This window comes from Varanus komodoensis, unplaced genomic scaffold, assembly GCF_004798865.1.
Source record: "Varanus komodoensis strain SLA01 unplaced genomic scaffold, ASM479886v1 scaffold50, whole genome shotgun sequence".
Taxonomy (NCBI): domain Eukaryota; kingdom Metazoa; phylum Chordata; class Lepidosauria; order Squamata; family Varanidae; genus Varanus; species Varanus komodoensis.
Genome location: NW_025336088.1, coordinates 4982706 through 5010667, shown reverse-complemented (window position 1 = coordinate 5010667; position 27962 = coordinate 4982706). Strand labels below are relative to the sequence as shown.

The 27962-nt window shown below is 44.0% G+C and overlaps 1 protein-coding gene across 1 annotated transcript; it reads left to right on the top strand.

The window, feature by feature from the left end:
- On the top strand, positions 1–27825 carry LOC123031717 (keratin, type I cytoskeletal 23-like). The gene is made up of 8 exons (XM_044446964.1): positions 1–483; positions 10744–10826; positions 13640–13796; positions 19963–20124; positions 21992–22117; positions 24736–24956; positions 25498–25526; positions 27483–27825. Exons 1-8 carry the CDS (start codon positions 64–66, stop codon positions 27575–27577), a joined length of 1293 nt encoding a protein of 430 aa, XP_044302899.1. The 5' UTR covers positions 1–63; the 3' UTR covers positions 27578–27825.
- The last annotated feature ends 137 nt before the right edge of the window (positions 27826–27962 follow it).

The window sequence follows — 27962 nt, the reverse complement described above, 5'->3', positions numbered from 1 at the left end:
TCAAAGGAGAAAGAGAGAGGAGGGACTTAGCCTGCACGTTCAGTTCCAAACAGAGAGGTCAGGATGAGCTGTGGCCAAGGCCTCCACCAATACCACTTTTCTTCTGGATCTCTCGGGGGTGCTGCAGGATGCAGCTTCACACATGTTGGAGATTCCTACACAGCTTCCAGCTTGTATGGAGGAAGAAGCAGTCCACTCCTCCCTGTGTCCTTTGGAGGACCTCTCTGGCTGGCCTCTGATGCAGGGGCAGGTTGGGGAGGCTTTGGCGGTAGCCAAGGGGACCTCTTCCTGGCAAGGAATGAGAAGCAGACCATGCAGGACCTGAACGACCGCCTGGCTGCCTACCTGGAGAGGGTGCGTTCCCTGGAGGAGGACAACATGAAGCTGGAGGGCTGCATCCGGGAGTGGCACCAGAGGAGGGCCAAGGGCACCCCGTGTGACTTCAAGGATTACGAGCAAAACATCTCAGACATGCATGACCGGGTAAGTCAGTGGGATGCCTTGCCTCGCCTCGCCTCGCCTCGCCTCTCCAGGGGGGATTCAAGCAGGCATGCAGCTTGGCTGCACTATAAATATTTGGCATACCGCTGCAAGTGGTTACTTCGGTTGAAATCCTGCAGAGGAAATGTCCTCAAGGAAAGGTGTGGACTCAAAAGGCTAGAAAAGGGGGAAGGGGAGCCAGCCTTGCCATGAATGAATGAATGAATGAATGAATGAATGAATGAAGAGAACATTTGCAAGTTAATTCTTCTCAGATTTTGCTTGGGTGTGTGTGGGAGAAGCATATTTATGTTCCCAATCCCCAATTATAACAACATTACTGTTGTGGGTGTTGTGGTAGTTAAGGCCTTGGGAGCACAAAATATCAATCCATTATGATTTATTAGTCAATCCGTGACAATACATAGCAAATGAAAGTCAAGGCAAAGGAAATATATAACTTACACTGAATCATTTGGAGCTACAATGTTGAATTTAAATGCTTTTACAAGTCCAATGTTATAAAAGTTTGCATTGAACTAGATCTTCCACCTTGCTTGTAAAAGTGTCAGACCACACTACGAAACATTAACTTGCCAAAATATTGAATCCAGCAAGTTAGCATTATTCCTTAATGAGCAATATAGAAGCTATAGTTTTATATAACTTACCTGAAAATGAAATGGGGGGATTTAACATTTAATCCCTACATTTCAGATTTGTATGAAGTATTATTTGAATTCTAAACAGTGAAAATGCTGCTGTTGATTCTCTTTCATGCCAAAGTTATGTATCTGCATCTCTTTTTAAGAACAATTATATATGATCTACTTTCCTCTTGCACGTCACATTCCTCTGAGAGATATGTGTGAGCCCCAAGTGCTTGATAAATTCAGTTCCTGGTATAGTATTTGAGCAAGCAGAATGGATTATCCATCTCAATGAAATATGCCCATGAACATACATCCATAGGACTTAATATTGTGTTGGACATAATCTTACACAGCTGGGATAGATGCTTTATAATTCCAATAGATGCTTTATAATTCCATTGTGATAATATTGTGCAAGCAATATTATCAAGTCCTACTGAAGAAACACAATGCGGTAATCATCATTAGTAAGTGTATAAGTATTTCTACAGGGCCACCCCTATCCTCAGGTAAAGTGAGGTGGCTACCTCAGGTGGCCAATGCTGGAAGATGGAAGCAAGAGCAAGATGCTGGAAAACAGAGCTTGTCCTGACCTGCACCCACCCACCTGAAACCAGCCTTCTTCCCAGTGGAAGATGCTGGCCCATCACTAGTAAAATCCAGTTGTCAGTAACATGCAGCTATCATCCTAGTACGTGGAATGGGATGGGCTGCCACCTTGTCCATCAGCTCAGACGACAAAATGTTTTTGCAGAGCCCTGTCTCAGCTCATTGATCTCCTTGTAGTAACCTGGGCCGGGTTTTCAGGAACTGTAGTCATGGGTACACCTGTGCCTGGGACGACGCTACTTTAGTGTAGGCCTTCTGTACTCAGTTCCCATCCTGTAAAAGGTGAGATGGCTGAGTGAAGGCTTCAACAATAGCTTTCTTCTTGACATTCTGGATTTCTGTGCAGCCTGTTTCTGAAGTGGTACAGTCCAGGCACAGGGTTGCTACCCCATCTGTGATAATTTAGCCTCTTGCAGAGATAGGTCACTATGCCCATATTACAAAGAAAGAACTGAACCTGGCAGATATGAATACCTCAGGACTCCTTATCTACAACTGTCTTTTAGGGATGCTTCTGATATCTCATTTCACTACTTAAGTTTTGAAAATATGCACAGATAAAAGAATCAATAAACAGGTAGAGAAGGTACAGATAAGGTGAACTGCTGGGATAAGCTCCAAAAGCTTGCAAGGCATATGTCTCTTATGCACACCTGAGCCTTCCATGGTTAAAGAAATCGCCACATCCCTACATGGTGTTTTAGGCCATGCATTAGAAACATAACATCAAAACTGCCCCCTATTTATGCCAGGCCTGTAAACAACAAGTCTTCATGGGCAGAATTTTTGTATATTATGGACAAAGGAGACCACAGATTTGCCTATGCATAGCTGTACATTTACAAGTCATGCATGCAATTTAAATAGACATAGAATATGTTAAATAAAAATATAATTCCATTAGAAATCCTGTGACCTGCTAGTGCACCTGTTTGGTCTATTGTCCAGATGGAAAGATGGCTTATGAATATTTATAGGCATTAATGATCATACAACTTCAAGGCCCCTGCCGCCTGTCCATACTGAATAATCTTCAAACCAGACTTGGATGAGACAGCCTTTCAAACAGAGGACTTCCTTCAGTAACGGAGGACACCTGGCTAGACCATTATTGCTCAACACATTGCTTTCAGTATATTTCACTAAACAGTATTAAGTACCTCATGGCAAGCTGGAAGCAATACAGATATATGCATACCTGTTCAAATGAAACCATTTTTGTAGGTCAGTCTGCACCCACTTCCACAACCAAAGAGTCTCAACTACTTCCCCTGTTACATAAATCATACGCAGTCAATCCTCATCAGTTTGCTTATCTCAGTTTTAAGCATGTGGTGCCCAGCTCTGGACTGAAACTACTGTGCACAGCTAGGGGATATTTAATGTTGCACCCAGCCCTTTTTCCCCACTCCTCTCTCCTCTTCTTAACTGGGAGTAAAGATAGAAGGAAACACCTCTATTTGCACCAATAAGTTTCTCTCTGTCTTTTTAGGCCCATGTGTGTGGGAAGGGAATGAATTTTGTGGGTGAGGAGAGTGGCTGGTTGGGAATCTTTAAGCGTCCCCAACCCATGTCTGGATTGTGGCCCCACAGATTCACACTATAAAAAATAAAATGGTGAAGATAAGTGGCACACAACCTAGCAGTGTGCGGTTTAACTGCAAGAACTACAAGAATGTATGACTGAGTACATATAAAGTCGACAATATGGGGCAAATGTTCATTCTGCACAACAAAAGGAACAATCCTCTTGAAAACTAAACAAAACAAAACAAAAATACTTCCCTGTAAATATATAACTTCATTATAACTGCAAAGAATTCTAGCTCCTGCTAAGAATTTTACAAGGAAGCTGCATTTCAGGTTTTGTGTCTCCTTGCACAGCTATGGGGTTAATCCGATGATAAAACTTATTCAGCTAGGCTACAATCCCTGTGACAGATCAGATTAAATTACTTTTTTCACTTCACACTGCCATATAAGGCAAGAAGCCAGGCTTTACGTAATAAAGCTGTGGTTTAGCTTCTGAGGAACGTTTCTGATTCTGAATGGTGGTAACATGTACCTCCCATAACACTGAGAGGTTTTCACAAAGAGCTCTGCACAATAACATGCAGTGGCACCACTCCCAGGAGTTAGGTAATTCTTGCTGCGTGAAGCAGCCCCTGTGTTGGCCCGTGTGGGATGAGAGCCAGAGGAAGGCACCTGAACCAGTTGGCCAACATCAAGGTCTGCTCAGGCTGCCACTCTTTCAGGCCCCACACGGCTTTGCGCAGCCCAGCTTGGAAGCGCTATAAAACCATTTTGAGAACTGACTGCACACAGAGACGGATCTCCCTTCCACATCATCCCTCTCATCAGGTCGCCTCTTCCTGGGCTCTGCCCGTAAACTCTCCCTTCATCTTTTGTTTTATTTAACTGCCAGGATCCCTGCCAGGTGAGGGACTCTTCTTCCTGGCCAAAGTGAATGCTCATCTTAGGTAATGGAGGATAAGGCTTTCAGTGGCTCTTGCTGGCCATGATGGAAATATGGTACCTCCATACCACAGGCAGCATACTTTTCAGGAACATGAGCTTGGGAGTACAATTGGGAATGCATGGCTGCTCTCGCACCCCGTTCAGCAGTTGCACCCCACCTCCAGAGTAGGCTCCCCAGAGCAGTTCACCTAACTCCTTCACTGCAATCTTTCTGGCTCCAGGCAAAGACTGTTCCAAACATTTTTAGTAACTGAACAGAGTTGAACTGGCTTTATTTTTTGTATGGATTTTATTGATGGTTGTAGTCTACTATACTTGTTTAAAATAATTTTAGTTAATGATCTGTGCAGTTGTCAAAACTGTATCATTTTTGCATTTTGTTTGCTTTTATTGGTTTTAATTGCTCACTACAATCCTACATCATAAATGGGGGCTTCCCTGATATTTCAAGGTCTGCTTCTGCAGCCGTCCATGACTGTAAGAAAACCACAAGCAGACTACATGTGGGAATGAACCATAGCTCATCAGGGCCGTCTTAGCAGCATTATGGGCCCCGGGCAAAGCAGTGTCCTGGGGCCCCTACGACAACTACAACTACTGTTAATTTTGGAAGTTTTCCCATTTTCCAAGGGTTAACATACACAGATTAGTATGGGGCCCAAGGGCAAGTGCCCATCAGGCCCATGCGTTAAGACGGCCCTGTAGCTCATCACAGACTTCCCTCTGTCTATTTGCATCCTGTGTCCAGTAACAAAGGATGATCAGGAATTTGGTTTGATCCACATATTAAGGCACACAGAGCTGATCTGCACCACTTAATGTGCTGAGTGTGATCCATTGTTTCATACCTTGCACTTGTGATCTCCAAAAGCATACCAAAATATAGTCACAAATTTTAGGATAGACTACATTTAAGAATGCATACTTTGAGAGCACATACGTGTAAAAATCTGAATGCTGAGAGAAAATATGTATGTTAAATATATATTTAAATAGAATTTATGTGCAGAATTTGAAAGTCTTCGTAGATTAATACAGAATGGAGTTATGAATGAACATGTGAAAAGCTGACATGGATGAACCAGAAATAAACTGAACCCTCTGTTCTGGCTGGGGATGAGGGGAGTTGTTTTCCACCTTATCTGCAAGGCGCCAGGTTGGGGAAGTCTGCTCTAAAGCACCTGGCTATAGATCAGGTGTTTTTCACTCTTCTCCAGCTGTCTAAATAGACTGGGTCTTTTCCTCCCTGCCTCCATGCACTTTAGCACAGAGTCTGCCTCCTCTCCATTTCCTAATTCAAATATGTATATGTGTTACTGCAAGCTGGTCACCATGAGACCTGGTCTGGCCTCAGGCCTGCACTTAGACATATAGCTGCTGATCTGGCAGGTGGAAGAAGCATTCACACATGCCATTTGCACATGCTTTACAGCATGTTTGCTTGTGCAGTGCTGTAGACAGATCTGCAACCCAACAACTTACCAACATGTCATCAGCTGCTTACCCAGGTCAAGCATCAAGGGGAGGCATGAACAGGCCCACATCCCAGCCAGAGGCCCCTTGGAGCACCTCCTGTTGCAGCCTGCCTGTTCATATGCCCCTCACTGTGGTCCAAGCAGTGGTGCTAGTGGGAAGGGGGAGATGCCACCACTTCTTCCTCACTGGCTGTCTGCCTGCTGAGCACACAAGCAGAAGCAGTGGCGAGCAAGAGGATGAGGAGCGATCACAGCTGGTGAAAGGGCAGTGTGAAGATAGAGATACTGATGCGGGGGGGGGGGCACAAAACTGGTGTCTGGTTCAAGGGCCCTCAGAATCCTGGAGCCAATACTGTCCTTACCCAAGAGAAGTGAAGGTTACAGATCAGTGGACCACTGGATGGGAAATACACCAACCTGGAACCCCTTCTGGGAGCAAGCCCTAGGGTTGCTTGGGACAGAGTTCCATGAATTATGAGCCCTACTTTGGTGATGCACTTGACCTATTGGGAAGGTCTTCAGCTCTGTGATTCTGTGATTCCAAATATGCTTGGGGGTGGCTTCTGTTTCCTCTGGAGCATCATGCATGATTAAACAACTAAAAGTAGGCCATTTTTGAAGACTTCTCATTCCCCCCACCCTATCCCAGCATAACCCAGCTTTCCTTCTGATGTGACTCTAGATGATTTTTTTTCACTGTTAGGAGTCAGAAAGGAATTTGCTTAGTTCAACTTGGCTGAAGGCCTTGTGTATGTTTGCATGTACATGTGTGCACCAGTGCACATGTGTGTCAGCATGAGTCAGTATCTTGTCTCCTGTAACATGCGGCTTTGTGGTCCTGCTGGAGCCATTCAGCCTTTTTGCTTATGGTCCTCCAGGAAGCCAAGGCCAAGGGAGGGAGAGGAACAGACTGACAGGTGGAGTAGGTTCTTCAAAGAGATAGCAACTAGCATGTTGTTCTGGCTCCCAGCCACATGCAGATTTGGGCTAACAAGCTTTAGGCTAAGTGACTTTGTTGACAGCCATCTATTATTCAAAATGACTCCAGATTCCTGAGAACTTTTTGATAGTCTCTCAAACCAGAACATGTGATTCCAAGATTTGAGCCTCTGCCCTTTTCCTGTACTGCAGTTCAACAACTGCCACACACCTAACTAGGAATGCAAAGATCGTTAATTGTATTTCTGAACCTACGAGATGTTTAAGGCCTTCACGCTGCACCTTCTGGCAACACCCTGAGGTAAAGCCTTTACCTACCCAGAAACGTTCCCTCTCATTGCTCAATGAATGCATTCCAAATAGGAGTCATCCCAACTCTGATACTACTGAGGTCTTTCAAGAAAAAGCGGGAGAGGACCTCTTTGGAACGCTTTAGGTTCCCAATGAAAAATAATATGCCAAAAAAAAAAAAAACCTCACAGAGACCTGCAGTGTACCTGCTACTCCACTTATCCTGTGGTCAAAACACAGGTCAGTCAGAGAGGCTCCCACACCTTATCTTTTGTGGTGGTCCCCTTAACCACTATCTCAGAAGACTGTAGGATCCATACTATTTAGCTAAAATTGGAGGAACCCACAGGGTTGAGCTTTTCCTTGAAAGTTCTCCCCTGCCTCCACACTCCAATGCTTCAAGCATTCCTTGTTTACTAACTTCTCAACAAACCTGGCATTTTCCATCCCCCAAGCCACTCTTCAGCAACTCCAGTGCATCCCTCTCTTTACCAGGATGGCAGTCTGGGAACATTTCCCATTTAAAGACACAATGCTGCCATCATTTGATCCTCAGTCTTGACCACTGAAAACAGTTCCTACAGCAGCGTTTCCCTCCTTCTTCCAGTGCAAGTGTGGATATGCTGGATAGTGATTCTAATTCACCAGCACTTGTGAACATATCACAAGTGAGTGGTAGTTACACACCATGGAGTCATGCAGAGCAAACACATACTGCCTCACTTATCTATATGCTGATTTGCACACTGCTTTTACATTCCACACACTGCCTCTCTCCTTCCAAACAAGAATACAGGAGCAAACATGTGTCACCATGAAAAGGAGAATGTTTGTGTAGAGGATTTACTGCTTGGATAATCTTACCTCCTAGAAAAGGCAGGTAAGCCAGAAAACATGCCCTCCAAGGTAAAAAGTTACTCACCAGTTTAATTCTTAACCAGAAGGGTATTCTAATGCAAGGTGTGTCTATAGAGACCAGATTAAAAAAAATATTTTCAGATGGGCAACATGAGATTCTTCATCTCTTGAGTGGGGGACATGTAATACGATTCACTTAACATCTTTCCCGGCAGCTGCCTTGTTCAAATGCAGTCATATATTGGAAGTTCAACCTAACAATGGGGTGAGAAATTTTTGCAGGGAAGGAGAATAATACCCCTCATACAGGAACAAAGCACCTGTGGGAAAGGGATGGGCATGTTGCAGGGATCTGGCCAAAAGCTGATTGATTCAAGGGGCCATTGTAATTGCTACCGTCAGTGTTGTCTGTTGTCTGCATAGCAGTTTGGCTCTGACAGGTGGAAGGACATGAAATTTTAAAGAAACATCTTCTCAGCACTAATTTCTTCTCCAGTCAAAACTATACTGTCCCTTTTATTCATAGGGTGGTGTTTCCGGTAAGCATGCATAAGATCAGGCTGTAATTCAGACTGCATGTCAAACTGTGTGGTCCCATCCATAACTGCTCAGGAGTCAGCTAGCCTCTTTGTTTTAAATGGCGATTAACAATGGGACTACCCACAGCACCACCAAAGGTCTCCTTCTTTTGGACATAATCTTTTGGTGGGCAGAGGCCAGCAATGGGTGGGGGCGTTTCTTTTGCCCTCCATCATTCTGCGTTCCCTTTTTTGCCTCCACTTGTGTTTCTCTTGATGCTGTCCCCTTCTTGTGGTCTCTCTGCCACCCTAACTTCTCTGTTGCTGCTATGCCCGTTAGTCTTTCCATCCAGTGACTGCCATAGCAGGGACAGATCACGCCTAACAGAGGCATGAACTTGTTCTGAGAGGGCTTTGAAACTAAACTGAAAGCTGCCCAGGCTATGCTCCTGGTACAGGGGATTGTGGCCTACAGTTAGTCTGATACTTGAGTTAGCATTTGTCCAAGTAGAGAGAGGTGATGGACACACATCTCTGTGGTTATCACACCTGTAAATTCTAATAACGCACTTTCAGATTCAGATAGGCAATCAGTAGCACCCTTGCTCAGGAGACGTTTCCTGCCAGGTATTACAGGGAGACTGAACATATGCCCTTTCTCTTCGTTGCCCCTCCTTCTATGGATAATGATTATGCTTCTGAGAACTTTCTTCAAGCACTGACCAGAGCAAAACAAAAAACCAGGATTGGAAACTTAGATTAGAATATAAAGGTGGTCCATAAAGAGCTCCACCTTTTTCTTTGCTGCCCATTTGGCAGAAGGAGCTGACAACTGTGGGTGAAGAGGCTGGCAGTCTGCAGGAGGAAGGGCAGAGGAAGGCTGAGAGGCAAGTGAAGCCAATGAAAGAGAGAACAAGTCTAGCAAAGGAGGCAAGGAAGGCTGCTTTCCTCTAACAGAGGAATGTCATCACCCAAGTGCTCCAATCTCTGTTTAAAGCTCGACTGAAATTGTTTCCAGTACTCTCTGAAAGTCTACTGTCTGTATTCAACACCTGTTCCATGATGTAATAGGAGGCTAAGGACATTTGATTCAGGATTTGCCCTCTGATAGTTGATGTGATATCAATAGTTGATATATGCAATGGTATTTTGCATTGAATCCTTCTGATGGTTGAGGAGTAGTTTTCAGCTTTCTCGTTCCAAGTGTCAATAGATTTGGGTGGATGAGGGGGCTTACTTGTTCTTGAATTCATGAGATCAAGGGGGATTTTTTAATTTTTAATTTATTAAAATAAATTGTCCATTTATCCTCACAACAATCCTGTGGAGTCAGTTAGGTTGTGAATCACTAACTGGCCTAAAGTTTCCCAGACTTGGGGAAAGCAGAAAATATTCCCGCTTCCTAACTGGAAGATTCCAAGCTGGAGAAGGGAACAGGGGCTTGCTCAGATGCACTGAGTCTGGAACACCAGCCTGGTGCAGGGGGTATCCCACCTTATCCTCTGCTTCATCTGTTTAGCTTGAAGTTTGGTGGACACCATGGACTCATCTCCCTCACCACAGCATGGCTCCTTCCTCTTCAAGAAGAGTGGGGCAAGGGAGATGCAAGATGATAAACCCCAGATCTGTGAATCTGCCACAGAATTCCTGAGCATTGCGAAGGGTTGTGCCACATGGTGTGGGGTGCACTCTCCATTCATACGGGGCACCATTAAACCTCACCATTATGTCTTGTGTACTGATCAGAGTTAAGCACGCTCTATAGCACACACCCAAAATATTCTTCAGTGGCTGTGCATCTCAGAAGAAGATCAGTGTGCTGTGAAAGCTGCTTTTCAGCTGTCCTTATTGGGAAATGCACTGTGCAGTGGGAATGAAAAGGTGTAACGTCGAATGTTATTAGTCTTAGGCAGTTGGCAGCTGATAACTCACCTCTGAGGCTAAATACATTTAAAAATAATATACCTACAGCTTTAAGAGAGTCAAAGCTAGAACTGTGAGTTAAATATTTGATATGTCTAAAATGTGAGTTTGAATTTGGCTTTGAAATTTCTCATTCCAAATTTAAAATGGAAGCAATCCCAGATGTTTGAGTATTTTAGAGTCCCATGGAATTTCAGGAGATTAAAGCTTCCTGGCCCTCAAGGGGAAGGCTTAAGCTGGTGAAACCACAAAACAGATGATCTCAGTACTTGGCATACGTTCCCCAGAAACCTGTGGGAAGGTATTCATCGTTTTGCTAGTGAAGTGTAAAAGAATGACATTGTAAAGTGTAAAAGAATTACAAGAGCACGGTTAGTCTTTAAGATGCCACAGGACTCTTCTTTTATTCTCCTAATCTGATGTGCTAAGAATTAAGATGCTCCCACTACTAGTAGCCAGATGAGATGAGATTTCCACCCTACATCCACAGCAAAAGTAATTCTATCTTGTTATTTCCAGATTCAGACTGGACGGGTTACCAATGCAGGCATTGTTCTGCAGATTGACAATGCGAAGATGGCAACTGAGGACTTCAGGCTCAAGTAAGTTCTTTCTTGGATCCATCCATCCCTGAAAGTAGGAAAGGCCAAGGCCATAGCATGTGATCTGAAGGGTAAAGGAAACCTCAGGAAATATGTAGGACAGGGGTGGGTTGAAGGTAGGTCAGGATGCACTGGTCAATCATGGGGTGATTTGCAGTAGATCAGCAGCAGTTTCAGACTGCCCATCATTTAATAATCGCAATAATAAAAATACTTCCCACCACCATCACTGTAAATTCGGCTGCGGAAAGTGAGAAGGCTAAAGAGTAGAAAAAGACAGCAACACAAAAGTTCAGCCCATGAATTTTTGAGTAGCAAAACACGTCCTATTCCTTAATTTGTGCATTTCTGTCAAACACACAACCACCACCACCACCTTGCACCTGGCTTCTGTTGGTGAGCTAGTGAAAAACAAAGCAGATCCTACAAATGAAGTCTTCTCACATTCGATGCATGTGACACAACCTGTTTGTTCTTATTTATTTCTGCTCCGACTGGAAGGCACTTGGCTGGGGCTAAAAAGCTACCCTAGCCTCTGGGTGGCTATTAAAAGAGTACAGCAGTACGGCCAAGTGGACAGATCCATGTGGATGTGTGCGTTTGCTGAGCATATGCTCAGGACTGGCCCAAGCATGTTGCTGCCTGAAGCAAAAAACAATATGGCACCCCCTCCCATTCCAGGTTCAAAGGCCGACTGGGCTGGCAATTGAGTACTAGCCAACGAGATACTAAGATACCAGACAGCATCCTTCAGTATCTGTGAAGGCAGCAAACTAGTGCAAGGCAGACCATTTAGCACACACTTCTCACCTCCAACTCGCTGGTGCCAGCCCTCGGCATCTGTAACCTAGGCAACTACTTCACTCTACCAAATGGTATGGCTGGCCCTGCACAGGCTTGCTCTTTTATCTATAGAGCAAGAACTCAAGTGACGTTTGCCATCAAAATGAGGGCCTAAAGAATGGGAGACAGATTGAATTCTTTCCCCTGTGTATTTATTTTCATGTTTAAGAAAACACAATCTTGACTCCTCACATACAGGTAAATAAACATGCATGCATCATTTTTTGGCCATCAGTTGAATTTTGACTTTTAGTGGGAAAAAGGATAAAAGGTTTGTAGCAGCCAGGCCACATAGGGCTTCATGCATCCGGATCTGCGACATCTGTGTGGTGTCCAGAAGACAATGGAAAGGCATTGCAGATCTTGGAGCACTGCTTTCAAGTCATGCTCTGGGAAATCTATTCACCACACTTTACAAGAGAGGTTGTCCCATTTGTGGCCAAGTTGAAGTTCCCAAACAGACATCAAGGGAAGCCAATACATTACCCATAACATCAAGGTCACACACCATGGATAACACTGAATCTGACAAAAACAGCCAGTTTTCTCACTGGGAGAAACAGATGAAGAAGTGCCCACCCTCCAGCTGCCACCACTGCAATTAATCCAGGAAACCCCAAAGCTGCAAGTCCGAATGTGTTTCCTGAGGGTTTCCCCTCTTAGTTTGGCACTACTGCAGTGGCCTGTACAGCTGTGCACCTTTATTCCACACTGCGGGGGGGGGGGGGAATGGACTTATATGTGGCAAAACTGCAAGAATAATGAGCTTTTAAAAGAGTTAAAGACACCCTCAAGGAATGTCCCTTGCCTTATCTTGGACTCATAAATCTTATTTGGTTTGGCACAGAGTCCATGCATTCTTAAAGACTGACACTTTGACCAAATCTCTTTCTGCTTCACTTCACCATGGAGCAATGCTGACTAAAAGAGTTCAAGCAACTTCTAGCTGAGTCACTCTAAAGTTGTTTAATGAGGTTGTCCCAAAGTTTGCCTGACCAGATTTTCCTTAGGACAATCTCATAAATGAGCAAACAGTTCAACCTGATCTACGAGGTTCCTGGCAAATGCAAGACAGCATTGGCAGCCAGCTTCCCCAAATGGAAATGGTGTATGTGAACCAGTACACCAAGGAACATAGCAAACTGAGTGACACCACACCAGACCAGGAGTTCACCCAGCTCAGTACTTCCACTAGCCATCATGATTCTCCAGGGCTGCAGACCAGGATCTTTCCCAGCCCTCTGTCAAGGTGCTAGGGACTGAAGGCATCTTCTGCATGCACAGCGTGTGCTTTACCACTGAGCTGCAGAGTTCATGGGGCACGCTACCTCTACCTAATCGTTTTGAAAGCAGGCACTGGTGATTCCACCATGGATCTTCTGCATGCAAAACATGTCCTCTACCATTCAACTATTTTCTTCCCCTGTAAGTCCTCCAGGTCCATTCTATAATGTCCGTCCTAAACACTGGAAAATCCATCTGTCTTAAGAGACTTCATTTCATGTGCTCATAAACACATTAATGCAAGGGAACTGTTTCACATCATCATTCTGGCAGGTAATCTGTAACGTGTAGCGCGAGTCACATTTTCGTAATATACCTCAGGTTACATAGACAGTAGCTCCTCCATCAAATCATCTTGCGCATGAGTTTTCCCTCTAACTAAACTGGGTTTAGAAGCAACCCCTTCAAGCCAAGATTGGTCTGGCAAGCACCAATACTGGCTGATCAATCAACTTCTCCTTGATCGAGTTGCACTTCACTGGATAGCATGAATGCACTTGAGCAGGAAATTGGACCGCATGTTCCAGTTATGTCTTTCTACCTATATTGTTTTGTTGTTATAGCACGAAGGTAGGAGAAGGAAAACAGGAGGTAAGCTGCAAAATGCCTAATCACTCATGATATGGGATTGCTTTATCCTCCCCCCGCAACTACGTATATTGCTCATTTAGTTTTCCTTGACTAAGGTACGAGGCAGAAAAAGCTTTTCGGCAAAATGTGCAGAATGAGGTTGAGAACATTCGTAAGGAACTCGACAACATGACAATCATAATAACAGACCTGGAAATGGAGATTGAAGCTCTGCGAGAAGACAACATACTCCAGAAGAAAGAACATGAGGAGGTAGGACACACTTCCAGAGGTGTCTAGCATGAGGTCCTAGCTTGGATTTTATTTAACTCTTGTGCCTTTTGAGACACCTGGCCCACGAGTTCTCTTCAGTTTAACTCCTTTCAGTATTATTTTGAACATGCTGGGATCCAGCACACAGGAGTGAGTACGATCAGGGTCTCCTGCTTACACCAAATGCAGACTCTTGTCCAGGTCAAACAGCCAGCAAGGACTGACCCTATCTATCTATCTATCTAGCTAGCTAGCTATTTCACTTTAATATGTGAAATTACAGTTTGTGGTTGATCAAAGCCCCAAGTTTCCTCTGAGGCTCCAATCATAAGCCATTTGATAGTTCAGTCACCAATGAAGGAAAATGTCAGCTTAAATGTCCAAAGTGGAGAACAGTTAAGCTTTGTAAGACTCATTACCCAGAGTTGAGCAAACACCTAGCTTTTAATTGACCGAAATTAACCTTGTTATCACACTGAATTTATTTATTTATTAATTCCCTTTATCTCCTGCCTTTTTTCCTCTTGCAAGGAGCTCAAGGCAGCTTCCATAGTTCCCTTCCTCTCCATTTTATGCTCACCACAACCCTGTAAGGTAGGTTAGGCTGAGACGTAGTGAGTTTCATTCAGAAGTGGGGACAAGCACCTAGATTTCCTAAGTCCCACTCCAATATCATAACCGCTGCACAACACTGGCTCTCACACCACACTGGTTCACTCTGCCTCTATAGTCCTGCACAGCACTTCTTCAGTACAAGGTCCCGCCATTACTTGGGTGCCTTCTTGCATCACACTTCAGTGATCAGGAGCTGTATTTGCATAACCACAAAACATAAGGAAGGCCATACAGGATTGAACCAAAGGCTGACCTAGTCCAGGAACCTATTCCCTAGAGTAGCCAATGGGAAGTCCACAAGATTCTGTTGAATGGAATGGCTGTCACATAATCTATCCTCAGCGTTCGGAAAGAGTCCAGACAGTGTCACATACTTCAAGAAGACCTTCTTTGAAGACCTTCATGTCAGCCATTATCACTGGGAAGAACGCAGCGAAATTTCCCACATTTTAAATCTATCATCAGTGCCCTTTTAGCACAGGGGGCACAGGAAAAAACTATTGCTGGTTCTTTCAGAGGTAACAATATCTGGTTTCAGCATTTCAGCTGGAATGCCACCATGGGCATGTTGAGGTTTTTAGTAGGAGATAGGACTGGGAAAATCTTCCATCAGCATTTATGCTCAGTTCATTTTCAGACTTGCTCACTAATTCCACATCAGTGTATGGCTTCAAACCTGCATGAAAATTCACATGCGTTTTCCTGTGCACCTCTGCTATATGCCTTTTTATGCACACTTTCCCTACCATATGCATTTTCGTGCATGTATGCATTCTTGTAAGTTTTGTCACCTATGACAATGCATTTCCAATTTTCAATATTATGCACATTTGTATCCAAGATGTGCTTGCTGTTAGTGTATTGATTTGATCTGCACACCAGCTTCCTACCAAGAAATGGAACACAAGTCATATGGATTTCCCCCTAATGCATGTGTTATTCTGAGTGAAGAACTGCTAGGTAAAATTTGGAAAAGGGAGAATTTCAGGGTCCAGCACGTTTGGTTTTGCTTATTGGTTCATGAAGCATGAATTGGGTAAAGTCCCATAATTTTTTTTGCCTACTGGTAGATCTCACTGCTAAATGAAATGGGATATAATAAATATATAGAGAGTGAAGTGCCAGATTTATTTATTTATTTATTAAAACATTTTTATGCCTCGGGGCGGCTTACAACAATCGGGGCGGCTTACAACAATTGTGTTTCACTGCTTGTGTTTCACTGCTTGTGTTTCACTGCTATTGTTTTGTGCTTAGAAAATCCTCTGGAAGAGATGCATTGCTGTGGTCCTCTGTAACTAAGCAATCAGCACAGTATATCTGAGTTTTTAGGTTCTCTGAATACTGCCTGATTTGAGCCTCATTCTGTGAGCTTCCTCAGAACACCAGCACGATGTAAACCACAGAGTAATATTGCAATGACAGGAGTTTTACCAAACCAGTTCAGCAAGTCTAATAATTAGGTTGTTTACATAGTAATTAGCTGTTTTCATTCAGCTGCTCCTGCAGTAATTACACAGAAGCCTTAAGGTTTTTGCATGGAAACATGCACACATATTTTTCTGAAACCATTGAGAGAGATGAAAGGCACCATTTCATGTTTACAAAAGGATATTGCCTTTCTCACCAGCAAAGGTTTCAAGTTTTATTTCAGGAAGGATCCAGCATTCTTAAGCTCAGTTTAACTGTGCTTCCAATGGTCAAATTTTCCACAAGATGCCTCTCACCTAACCTTGGTATCTTTTCATCTTTCAGTAGAAGGTAATGCAGCTGTAGTTATTATTTAGCTTCATTTAGAAGCTACAGTCTGCCTCCTATTCTAAATGTACCCTGCTAATATAATATGTTGGGCCTAATCTAAGCAATGCCTCAATGGCGGGGAATATGGTTGGTATGTGCAAGATCCGGAGAGCATCCAAAGCTTTTCTAGTTAGTGACTGGATTCACAAAACATGATAACCCACATTCTAGGGTTGAGCGTGGGCTGTGTGAGGGTCACCATTAAAACGGGTTGTCCTGTTGTCTGAATCCAGCTTCAATTCAAAATGGGTTGTTTGTGGTTAACAAACCATGGCTCATCAACATGGCTGTGCTAAGAATACCACAACCACCTATGTTTGAACAACACTGCAGACTCATCTCAGACACAACCTTTGAGAAAGAATGTGTGACACAGGGAACTCCATTCCACTGAAGTTCAGCAAGATTCCACAGCTTCTCTATCCTGCTAAGTGGTCACAGACTGTAGCAGGAGTTTTCTTCCTGATCCAAGAAATATTTTGCACATTTTTCAGGTTCTGCCATCTGCATGATTTTTTGAGTGGGGGGAATCTTGAAATTTGCGCAGATTTTTAAAACGCAATTGCTGATTTTGCACAAGTGTGCACAATCACAAGTCTGTCCATCTGCCTGCCCTGTAGGGCTAGCCATATAGCCCTAAAGTCAATATCCTTGTCAGTTTTATTCTCTACACACATTACTTCCTTTGCCCCAGCAATGCTGCATTCCTTACTTGCCAAAGAATTTGTCAAGGAGTTTGTCAAATGTTGTTGTCACACCAACAATCCCCCCCACACACACACACACACCTTCCCTGGGGAAGCACCAAAGAGAAACTGACAACTTCCTTGACAGACTCAGAATATGGCTCTGCTGAGCTAAATGAAACAGTGTTTTTGGAAGATGAAACTGATAAGGGAATACGTCTCTCTGGGTCTACGCAGTAGACAAACGATTTGTCACTGTGTGCACTTGTGCACTTTAATATATATATGTCACAATACCATTTGTGCATGTTTCAAGATCCCCAGCTCCCAACACTGTGCCAATAGCTGCCATAAAACAAAACAAAACCTGGAATCTGCATTTTGGTTCACTGTGCATACTGGCCCACTCACCAGCGCAGGGTCAAACCAGAAAAATCTGCTGCATTTTCACCCACAAGTGGAATTCTCATACATCCCTTGAGTGCAGGTTGTCATGTTGTGTGAACCCACTTTTTTGTTGTTGTGCCACAGACCTCCATGTCATCCTTTCAGTACTTTGCCCAACATCTGAAAAACCCTACTCTTGGAAACAAGTTTACACAATCTATGAAAATGTGGCTTAGTTTCCTCCGTTGTTCCTAATGCAGAACATGGGCTATTTGGAACACAAATCTGGCTTTGGGCTAGAGAAACCCTGTATGTACAGCCCTGCCCTTTTATTTATTTTTAGATTTAGACTCTCAAGGGCAGGCTAACAGGGAAACCAGGATCTGTGATGAGCTAGTTTGAAAAGAACAAAGCAGTCAGTGCCTAGGTCTGTACTGGAATTACTTTGATGTTCTCATTTGAAGAGGCATCAAGAACATGGATAAAGGGTGACATGGAATGCAAGTACTTGAAATAAAAAAGACTTAAGATCAGATAAATCAGCAAGAGCAAGGGCATGCATGATTCCAAGAAGGATAGGCAGATGGCATTGGAATAGTTTAAGTCTCTTGTGCAAGGAGTCAAAATAACATAAAGATGGTTGTTTATTGCTTTTTTGGGAGCAGGGAAATATTCTTGCTGTCAGAGAGAAGTTAAGTCAACTCCAGATCCAGGCTGGAAAAAATATAGAGAAGTTTTATCACCTTTAAATGAGGATTGCAAACCCTGTTCTACCAACATCAGCCTTGCAGGCACAGAATATGTTGCTGGGCTGTCATTCCAGGCGAAGATTTAGGGTGCTCTTAATCACTTTTTAATGAGTGGGAATGTGAACTACAGAGCCAGGTATTAATTATGCTGAACCACTCTGGATCCACTTTATCTGCTTCTCCATTGTCAGCACAACAATTTCATTTCCAAGCCATGACTTCCTTTACCCCAAACTTTCGCCTATGGAATTGCCTCTCTTTGGAAAGGCACTGCATGACCCAGTACAGTGTTGTACTAAAGAGAAGGAAGGGGTGACAATGGCACACAGAATACGGGTTATTTGGAAAGCCGCTATCTTGCCATGCCAATTTTGAGAGCAAAGCTGTTACTGGCTTCTGTTGAATCACACCTGAATGCGTTCAGTGTCAAGCCTAAACCAAGCACATAAATCTAACATTCATGAAAAGTGACAGAGAGCAAGGAAGCGGAGCACCAGAAGACCTTCTAGGGTTTGTGTAGCCCTGACTCATACCTTTAAGTCAAGGTGTCAGGGATGTGGGCAGCAAGAAACAACGCAGAAGACCAGCATCAGGGCAGCAGAACTTGAGACAGGACAGAGTTCAAAGTCCGGTAGTGAAGTCCAATAGCAAAGTCTAAGTGTACTCACAGAACAGGCCAGGGTCTGGAGCCAGAAGGACATACCAGGGCAGGATAATAATATGATTGTGAACAAGTCAAGGGTCAAGATAAGAAGACAAAGTTGCAGGTACCTTGAGGCAGGATAACTGGGCAGGATACACACCAAGGCAGGATGCAAGGCAAGGGTCAGGCAAGATGCAGGAACCGAACCCCAGTGAGCAAGTAGACTTGCGTTACTGAGGCAGCATGCAAGGCAGGACACAACAGGAAGGAAATGCAGCAGTGCCAGGAGCAGAAGCAAGACGGCCCATGGCTCTGAGCTGAGCCAGCAAGGTTGGAAACAGGAAGAGACACAGGAAACACACAGCAGGAAACAGGAAGAGCCTTGTGATGGAGGGAAGTGCTTGCTCTTATATACAGTAGCTCTTCCCCCAGGGTGCCTTGGTGGTGCTCATCAGGAGCTCCAGCAGGGCCTAGGATTGATCCCACAAATCCTATGATGGGCTTCTGGTCCTGACCATCAGGTGAAGGCCCAGAGCAGCTCCAGGAGACAGTTGATGTAGATGTTTCCCAAAGAATCCATAGAGTGCTAGACAAATATAATGCCTTTTCTTTATACTCATTCAAAGCCTTGTAAGGAGTCTGGGAAATCTCAGGTAGCTTTAGGTCCAAATGATAAACTGAGGGGTTTATCATTTAACTGAACTGAAGCACGTGCACCTAACGCCTGTTCACTTTGTGCGATCCAATTTCTCCTTACCTACCGGGCTTCTGGCCTGCCCATATGTGCTTTAGCAGTGGGCCACACAGAGTACATTTTTTCTTGGCAACTGTTCTGAGCACCTCCCTGCATCAAAGGGTCTTCCCAGCACTTTGGTATTTTTGTCACAAGGGCTTACTTTGCAGCTGTTGGTTGATGCGCTTATGCTCATAACAGGTTCTAGTCAACACTGAAGTTGCAAGTTCAGAAGTAGCCGGCACTTCATATTTTGCATGCAAATCCAGAAATGACACCATCATCCCCATTGTGGTATAGCAGTTAGATTGTTGGACTGGGACCTGGGAGAACAGAGTTCTAGTTCCCACTCAGTGGGTGCCTTTGGGCCAGTCATTCACTCCCCGCCTAACCTACCTCACAGGACTGTTGTGAGGATAAAATGGGAGGGGGAGGAGGCAGCAGCTCATGTGAGCCACCTTGGGTTCCTTGCAAGAGGAAAAATGGCAATGTATAAATCTAAGAATGAGACAGTTTTTGATGCTGATGCTTTTCTTTATGCTACCGTGTATAGGATATGCAAGCACATGGCTCTTCCAAGGAATTAAATGTGAACGTGAAGGTGAAGACAGCTCCACAAGAAGATCTGGCAAAGATCCTGGCAGGGATCAGAGCAGATTATGAAGCAATTATTGAAAAGAACCGCCAAAGCCTGGATGCCTGGTTCCAACAACAGGTACTGTAAGCCCAGTGAGATGGAAACCGCCCCTGACTTGCACTGGAGTACCCAACCCCCACTCTCCTCCAGCTGAGTTAGACTGCAGTTTTCATAATTCCCAGCAAGCACATGCTGGCTGGGGATGATGAGAGTAGATGTCCCCCAGATGTCTTGGGCTGCAGGTTAGAGAAGACTACAACTTTGATAAATTACTTATCTACAAATGGATCTGAGGGTGCTGCATGGCTGTGCTGATTTAATACTACAGGAAGCTGAAGCACCCAAGGAATTGTTTCACACCTATTGTTCCTGTATTCCCAACAGGTAAAATGCCTTGTTAGGTGCTCATAATTAAGAAACCATGAAATGCTTCCTGGTCTGAGCAGCAAGACCTCTCTCCATGGGACCTTATTAACACACAAACCTTTCTTGGTGTCTGCATACAAATTCACATCCCTGCCTGCTTGACTGGACCTCCAAAAGGATGATTGAAACAACTGAGGTTTCCCAGGGGGAGTGTATTTTGTTCCCTGTGGTGCAAAGATGGAGCAGTAGGAATTAGGAAGGGGTCAGCACCGAAGGCTTTCTCTGAAGGCAGTTCAAGGTCCAAGCACTGGATGGTCCAGAAAAACACTGGCAATTGAAGAGAGGCAGAAGCAATCACACAGGCCCAGTTCTGGCACTCTCTGCCTAGAATGGCATGCTCTGAAGCTAGGGCCTTCAGAGCACATCTGCAAACCATCACTGTTGCTGGAGAAATGGGCTACTCATGAGGGCAGTCTTACTGCAAGCATCTCTTTACTCATGAGTATTCCTCTGGTAGGCACATCTTGCCTGCACCGAGGAGGTGGATACTTGGCATTCAGAGAGAGCTCTATCCTCATCCTTAGCCATCTCCTCTGAGAATCCAGAACGCCCCAGAGCTGTTTCTTCCCTGAGGTAGGCTGTTCCTTGGCAATGTTTGGCTCAGGCAACTTCCACCATCCTCCAAAGAGGATTCTTCCATAGGGACATGAGAGGGGAAGCGGGAGAATGCTTTCAAACAGCAGCTATCTAAGGAAGGTGATTGATCCCTTTGGTAAAAGTACATCTATGGGACTTTTATCATAGATGTACTTGATAATAAGGCTAATTATGTTAGCCTAATAACATTCTGAGATCTTATGGGCTGTTTCAACTGGAGCTGATGTGAGATTTCTCAGGTGGGATCTTTCTGAGGTTTTTCCTTTTCTCAGCTTCTGTGAATCAGAAAGCTTCTTTGCAGAATTTTCTCTAAACTTTCTCCTCCATTTTGAATGGGGGGTATTCTATCATTAAATCATCATCATCAAAATAGAGAGAAGCTGTGTGCCACTGTTAATGAGAACCTTTGGACAATTTCTCCCAACCCCCCTGGAAGAATTTGGTAAAATGTCCTGCCATCCACAGTATCTCTGCCCAGAAAAACCAGAGGAGGATTCCAAGAGGCTGGTTGTGTAACCAACTAACAACACCAATGCCAAGCCAGAGCAGGGAAGTCAAAACCATATATACCTTTTGTTCTTATTCCTAAATCAAGTACTTGGTTTGTTGGTTTTGCTATCTGTTTTCTATTCAAAATATTATTATTGAATGGTACTGGGTGAGGTTGAGAAGCCCATACCTGACAAGAGTGAGGCAACCAGGTATACAGCCTTTGTCTGCCCTCCTTAGCAACCCCTCCAAACAGACTGTAATGTTGGCTAGGAAGTAAGCATATGGGGGCAAGTCCAGAAAGTAAGCACGTCTGGAAAGGCAGAATTCTTATTTATAACTCACAAGACTCAGTGAAAAGGGTGGTTCAAAGCATGCCTGGCTGAGTCTTCTCATGGCAATAACAGTTATTACTTCTGCTTGTGTTTTGCAGATTGCAAGTGACTCTTTGGAAGGAGTTCCCAGCCAGGATGAACTACAAAGCAGCCGGAAGGAAATATGTGAGCTGAATCGCACACTGCAAACCCTGGAAATAGATTTTCAGACACAGCTTAATAAGGTAACTGCCAGAGGCACAGGAGGACGTATGCTGGAACAGGTTTTCTGACCCTGAAACACATCTGTCCATATCCTCCTCCGGTTTTAGGCTTATGCACCCACAGCTGACACTGCTGATGCTCTACAGAGGCAATAGAAATTTGGCTTCAGCCAAGAACACAAGCTCTGCTTATGTCTGGGCTGGGCAACCTTTTATTTCTGTGGAGGGCTGGATTCCCTCTAGGATATGCTGTGCCGGGCCTCCTGCTGGCAGTGGCCAGGCGCAGGGCCAAAGCCTGCAAGGTCCATCCTGGCTTGCCCTTCCCCTCTTACTTTTTGCCCATCATCATGCTGCTGGGGAAGGCTGCCTTCCCAGAGGTCTGAAATGAGGGTTTGGCGAGGGCTTTTCATATTGTGCAGAAGAGCTGCAAGAGATTGGGTCCAGAGCCCCGTGGCTCACCCAAACCTATATGGATGTAAATGAATGTACACAGTGGGGTTATCCATGTTTGTCCTCCTGAGTTCTTTTGATGACAACTCATTTTGCTTCATTATAAAGACCTGTCATTATCTGGGGTGGCTGAGCTTAGAAAAAGGGTGAGTAAAAGGAAATAAAGATGCATGGTGTGGCGAAATGAAGGCATTATAGAATAGTAGAATCCAGGATCATCCCATGAAGTTGTTTTCAAAAAGACTCTAGACAACTCAAATGAGGGATTTTGTCACACAGCATTTAAAGTATGAAATTTGCTTCCACAAGATAAAGTAATGGCAACCAGCTTGGATGATTTTTAAAGGGGATTGTAAAATGCATAGAGGAGAAGGCTGCTAGTCCTGATGGTCTATATGCTGCCTTCACTATCAGAGGCAATCTTCCTATGTGCACCAGTTATCAGGGGATTTGGATGGGAGGGTTCTGTTCCGATCATGCCCTGCTTGCAGGTTTCACAAGGACAGCTGGTTGGGCACTGTGGGGACAGAACGCTGGACTAGATGGCCCTGGGTCAGATCCAGCAGAGCTCTCACATTCTTATGGACATACAAAGCAGAGGCAGAGCATAGCAAGGAGCATAGCAAGGTCCATGTAACAATGTGCAGCAATCCAGATGTCTCAGGAAGTTCAGAAGCAGGGTATGAAAGCAACGGACTCCCTGCATTTGAGATTTGGCAGTTTGTTTCCTCTGCACATGGACAATCTCTTTCTATTGCGCCTAATGGCCACTGATGAAAGATGCCCCATGAATATGGCAACTCGTGCATTCTCACAATAACTAAGGTTCATATTTCTCGTGTAATAATTGTATACAGGATGGCGGTTAGCTTCTAACAAGAGGGAAGCTGAGGTTTAAACCTGCCTGGAAGCCCCACCCTATGTCACCAGCAATCTTGCCTGTCCAGTCCTAAATGGATGCGGGCTATTTAGGATTAAGCTGGTGGGGAGGGACAAGGGACTCTGCACATAGTCACCAAAGCCGTTGCCTGTGCTTCTCACCATGGAGCCCTGGCATGGATTAGGCCTTGTTGAAAGTGCTAATCATCGTCAAGGATGTGGCTTTTGGATAATTCCGTCTCACCCTCTTTTCTGCCATTGATTGTACCACAGCCATTCTCCACATGAGGAGTAAACAATGGAGAGGAATGAAATCATACCACCACTGATGTGCGTGGCACTTCATAAAAAACAACTCCTCATTCATTCCTGTAGGTTGTAAGGAAGGAAGTGAGAGGGGAGAGCAGGGATGTTCTTCCAACCCCGCTGAAAGATGACTTTTTCCTCCCTCTTTTCATCCCATCCATTTTCCTTGTGTGTCGTGTCTTTTTAGATTACGAGGCTGTGAACAGGAACTGTCATTCTATTGATTGCATGGAAGCTGCTCTGGGAGCCTTTTTGGCTGAGGAGCTGGACAAAAATACTTGGGCAGTGCAATCCTGTGGCCTCTAGTCAGAGTCTAGGCAGTCATAGGATTTTTTGGAGCCCCAGCTCCAACCTTGGAAACTTGCTCTAAGGTCAGAGCTAGGACTCCAAACTCAGAGCACCCTCCCCTGGCCTCACATCTGGCACAGAAAAAGATGGTGCTGGCTCCATCTCTGTGATGGAGATGGGCTTCTAGAGGAGAGGAGAGAGGCTCCACCAACATACAAAGCTTCCTGGCAGCACCTCACACTCCTTCCCATCTTCTCCAAGGCCAACTAAATGTTTTGCACAGCGGGGAAGTACAGAGGTGACCTTCCTCTCCACATTCCTCCCACCAGGCATATGATGCTCAGAATCCTCCGAGTTCCCAGGGTTGCAGCAATCTCACAAGAATGTATCTAAATAAATGAAAGCAAAAAACAAAGATTGTACTTCTGTACCTATTCACATGGCAATAAACCATACTGAACTTCTTTAAAAACAAAGATTGTAACTCTGTACCTATTCACATGGCAATAAACTGTACTGAACTTCTTTGGAGTAGGAATGGGAATATCATTAACTCTCCCCAATATAAAATACATGTGCGCATTAATCAGAGATGTGATTCCTACCATTGCAGATAGATAGAGGCTGTAATTCACAAATCCACATGTAAATACAGTAACTGCATTTTACTGGATCTTTGTACAGTCACTATACAGGGTCCTTTTTTGCTATTTCAGAAATTTGCCCTAGAAAACAACTTGGATGAAACCAAGTCTCGCTACGCCTTGCAGCTTCAAAGCATCCAAAACTTAATCTCCAAATGTGAAGAAGAACTCAGTGAATTGCGTAATGACATCAGGTCTCAAAATAACCAGTACAAAGTTCTTCTAGGAATAAAAGTGCGCCTGGAGAAGGAGATTTCTACTTATCGCCAGCTTCTCGAAGGAAACATTGATGGGTAAGGCAAAGTTATCCTCTGGGGCAAACATGGGAAGAGGAAATCTGTGTCTGGAATTTGTTTGTTAGGGGTATTTTCTTTATGCAGTGGAAGTGCACAGAGGCTAGTTGAATGAACAAATCTAAAAACAGGCATTGGGCCAAAGTATAGCAGTACACTTTCCTGAAAAAAATGAATGCAGCATTTAGGGTTCCTTTTAGATGGCATGAAACATCTACATACCAGATTCTACCCCTTCAGATGACAGAAGGCATTATACATGCAACCCATCTTGCTGACACACACATGCAGGCATCACAGATGTAGAAAAGCTATTATTCAGGGTCCTTGTTTCTATACATGTTAGCAAGCTACTTCTCTGTGTTCAGTAAATAAGTCTTCTAGAACACACATGGGGTAAAAGGAAAAATAAGAAGAGGCTTTCCTTGGACACTTCTAAAGGAGCAACCACCTTAGAAATATTAGTAAACATATTAAAGTTGGTTTAATACATTATTTTTAGAAGCATATTCATGTTGCCTTTACTTTTCTCATCTCACAGGATGACAGACTCCAGGTCAAACTTTAGAGGTAAGAGTCCTCGGTTTTTGCAGAAAAGGCCTGCTGTAAATGGGAATGAAATTCGAAGAGGATAAGGCTTTTGATGGCGAACAGTCACGAGGACTATATGCTACCTCCAGTATAAGAGGCAGCATGTGGACTTAGGGCAGAGCAAAAGTGGGCTGGAGTCCAGTGGCTTCCCAACCCCAAACTGGAGTCCTCACACAGCACTAGCCCCAGGCTTCATCCTTCCATGGCACCAAATCTTGACAGCAAAAATGGCTGCCAGGTTGTGATGGCGGTCTCTGACTTGCAAACAGTGGATGAGGGCATCCTGATGCTCTCCTTCTAGGCTCCCTGTAAACTTCTGGCGGCCATTGTGAGAAAAGGATGAGGGACTAGATAGGCCTTTGGTCTGATCCGGCAGGGCTCGTCTCATGCTCTTATACTCCTCATGTTCTTTAGCATTCTGTTTATCAACACAAATGTGTAAAATAGTTGTCTGTGGAAAAGGCACAGTTGGACAATTTATGGCTCGGCTCAATTGGGGGTGGGCAACTTTGGGAGGCCTGGGGGTATTTCTCCCTCTGCCCCCTACAGGCCACACTTGTGCTGTTGCTGTCACACTGCAAAATTCAGCATCAGAGACCTCCCCCTGAAAAAATCATTGATTTGTTATTAGTTTTTTTGCCGTGAACTACTATGGAATGGCACAGGAGCCAAATCTAGCTCGAAAGCAAGCTAAAATGGGCCATTGCAGGATTCTGCAGCACTTTGTCACTAATTGCTAATGACAACTTGGTGATTTTTTTGCCACTGCAAATTTTGGCCATGCATGGGTGGGGAGCGGGGGGGCATGCAATCCACAGGCCACGCATTGCTTACTGTTGCTTTAAATAGATTAGGCCATCTGAACAAGAGCTCTGAATATGAGGTAGGTGACCATGAGTTCCAGTTTCATATTCCAGCATCACATTCCACTTAATTCAAATAAAAGTCCTTGAGGGGAGCACATACTATACAGGGGTAAGGGAAACCCCTCAAGCCAGTCATCAGCCAGAATTCTGCTTTTGAGATTCCTGTTTCCCTGTGAAACTCTGATGGGAAGGGACATCTATTCTAATTTCTATTTGTGCCTTGAATACCCACAGGTACCTTAAGATATATGTCAAAGTTCACTGTACCCCAAATACAATTAATTTGGGGCAGGGCTCCAGTCAGGAACAAGATTGATATATGTGAAGGGAAGCTGAGACTGGTACCCAATTATTTAGAACTATGCCTCATGGCTGTCTGTTGGACAGACTTGTATACAGAATTTGACAAAAAAGCTACCCACGACATAATGTCTTATATTTCAATAGTCAGAAACACATCGACATGTGCTATGCTCAGATTTTTCTAGCATGTGAACAAATTTCAGTTTTATGTGGGTCTACTCAGAAATAAGTCCTAGCACAATATCTTTTGGGCATAGATATCACAACACTGTTCCATTCATGTCTATTCAGGAGTAAGCCATGCAGACTTTTAAAGCATAAGCCTTGGGTTTCCATTCCTTCTCTTTACAGGCCTGGTTTAAATAACCTGCTCTTTAAATAGCTTTCAGTGTTAAAGGTCTTTAAATACCTTTAAATCAAAATATTTTAAATTTAAAGATCATGGTATCTAAAGATTAAATGCCTTTAAACCCTCTCTTATCTCTGATGAGAGGGTATTTCCTTTTACTGTGCTGAAGCAAGACTGTCCTTCATCAGTTTTCCAAAGTGGAGCACACAAACTGGGATTATCTTGCCAAGGCAAAGGAAAAAGAGGTGAAGACTTCAAAACTATCTCACAGGCGAGACAGAGACACCCTGTGGGCCAGAGATTCCCCATCCCTGGAAGTACCCTAAAAGTTTTGATAGTTCTTTGAATGGTCACTTAGTCTCAAGCATCTTTATCTAGTGCTTCTTCTATATTACTGCATTTCCAAATTTCTTCCAGATTCAGCGAACCCAACTTTAAAGAAAATTGTGCAGGAGACTGTGGATGGACAGGTAGTTTCCACACATACCGCTGAGATCAAGAGGCAGGTGTGACTTCACTCATTGAAGAAAAGAAGCACTTATATACAGGAAAAACCATAGAAGACTTACTAGCTAATTAAAAGAGTTCTATTTCTTGTAAACATCTCTTGGTGGGGCTTAAAACTTTTTTCCTCAGTATTATTTACATGTTGCTATCCAAACTGTTTGTAATTTAATTTAATACAAATGCAAATCATTGTCATCTTCTCTTGGCACCTACTTCTTTAAAAAACACAAGATAAATAAATATTATTTACTTATTCCTGTCCCTAGTACCTGGACTTTAGAAATAGCAACTTATCAACAAAGGAGCGTGTAGGTCTGAGAGGTCAGAAGTTTTGCACAAACAGTTTGATCTAAAAAATAAAAGGGGCATGAAAGAGGTTGTTGAGGATTT

Excerpts from the sequence above, each read along its gene's own strand:
- LOC123031717 (XM_044446964.1), top strand. The coding sequence starts at position 64 with ATGAGCTGTGGCCAAGGCCTCCACCAATACCACTTTTCTTCTGGATCT. Across the intron at positions 22,118-24,735 it reads TTCAGACACAGCTTAATAAG|AAATTTGCCCTAGAAAACAA; the intron begins GTAACTGCCAGA and ends TTGCTATTTCAG. Across the intron at positions 24,957-25,497 it reads CTCGAAGGAAACATTGATGG|GATGACAGACTCCAGGTCAA; the intron begins GTAAGGCAAAGT and ends CTCATCTCACAG.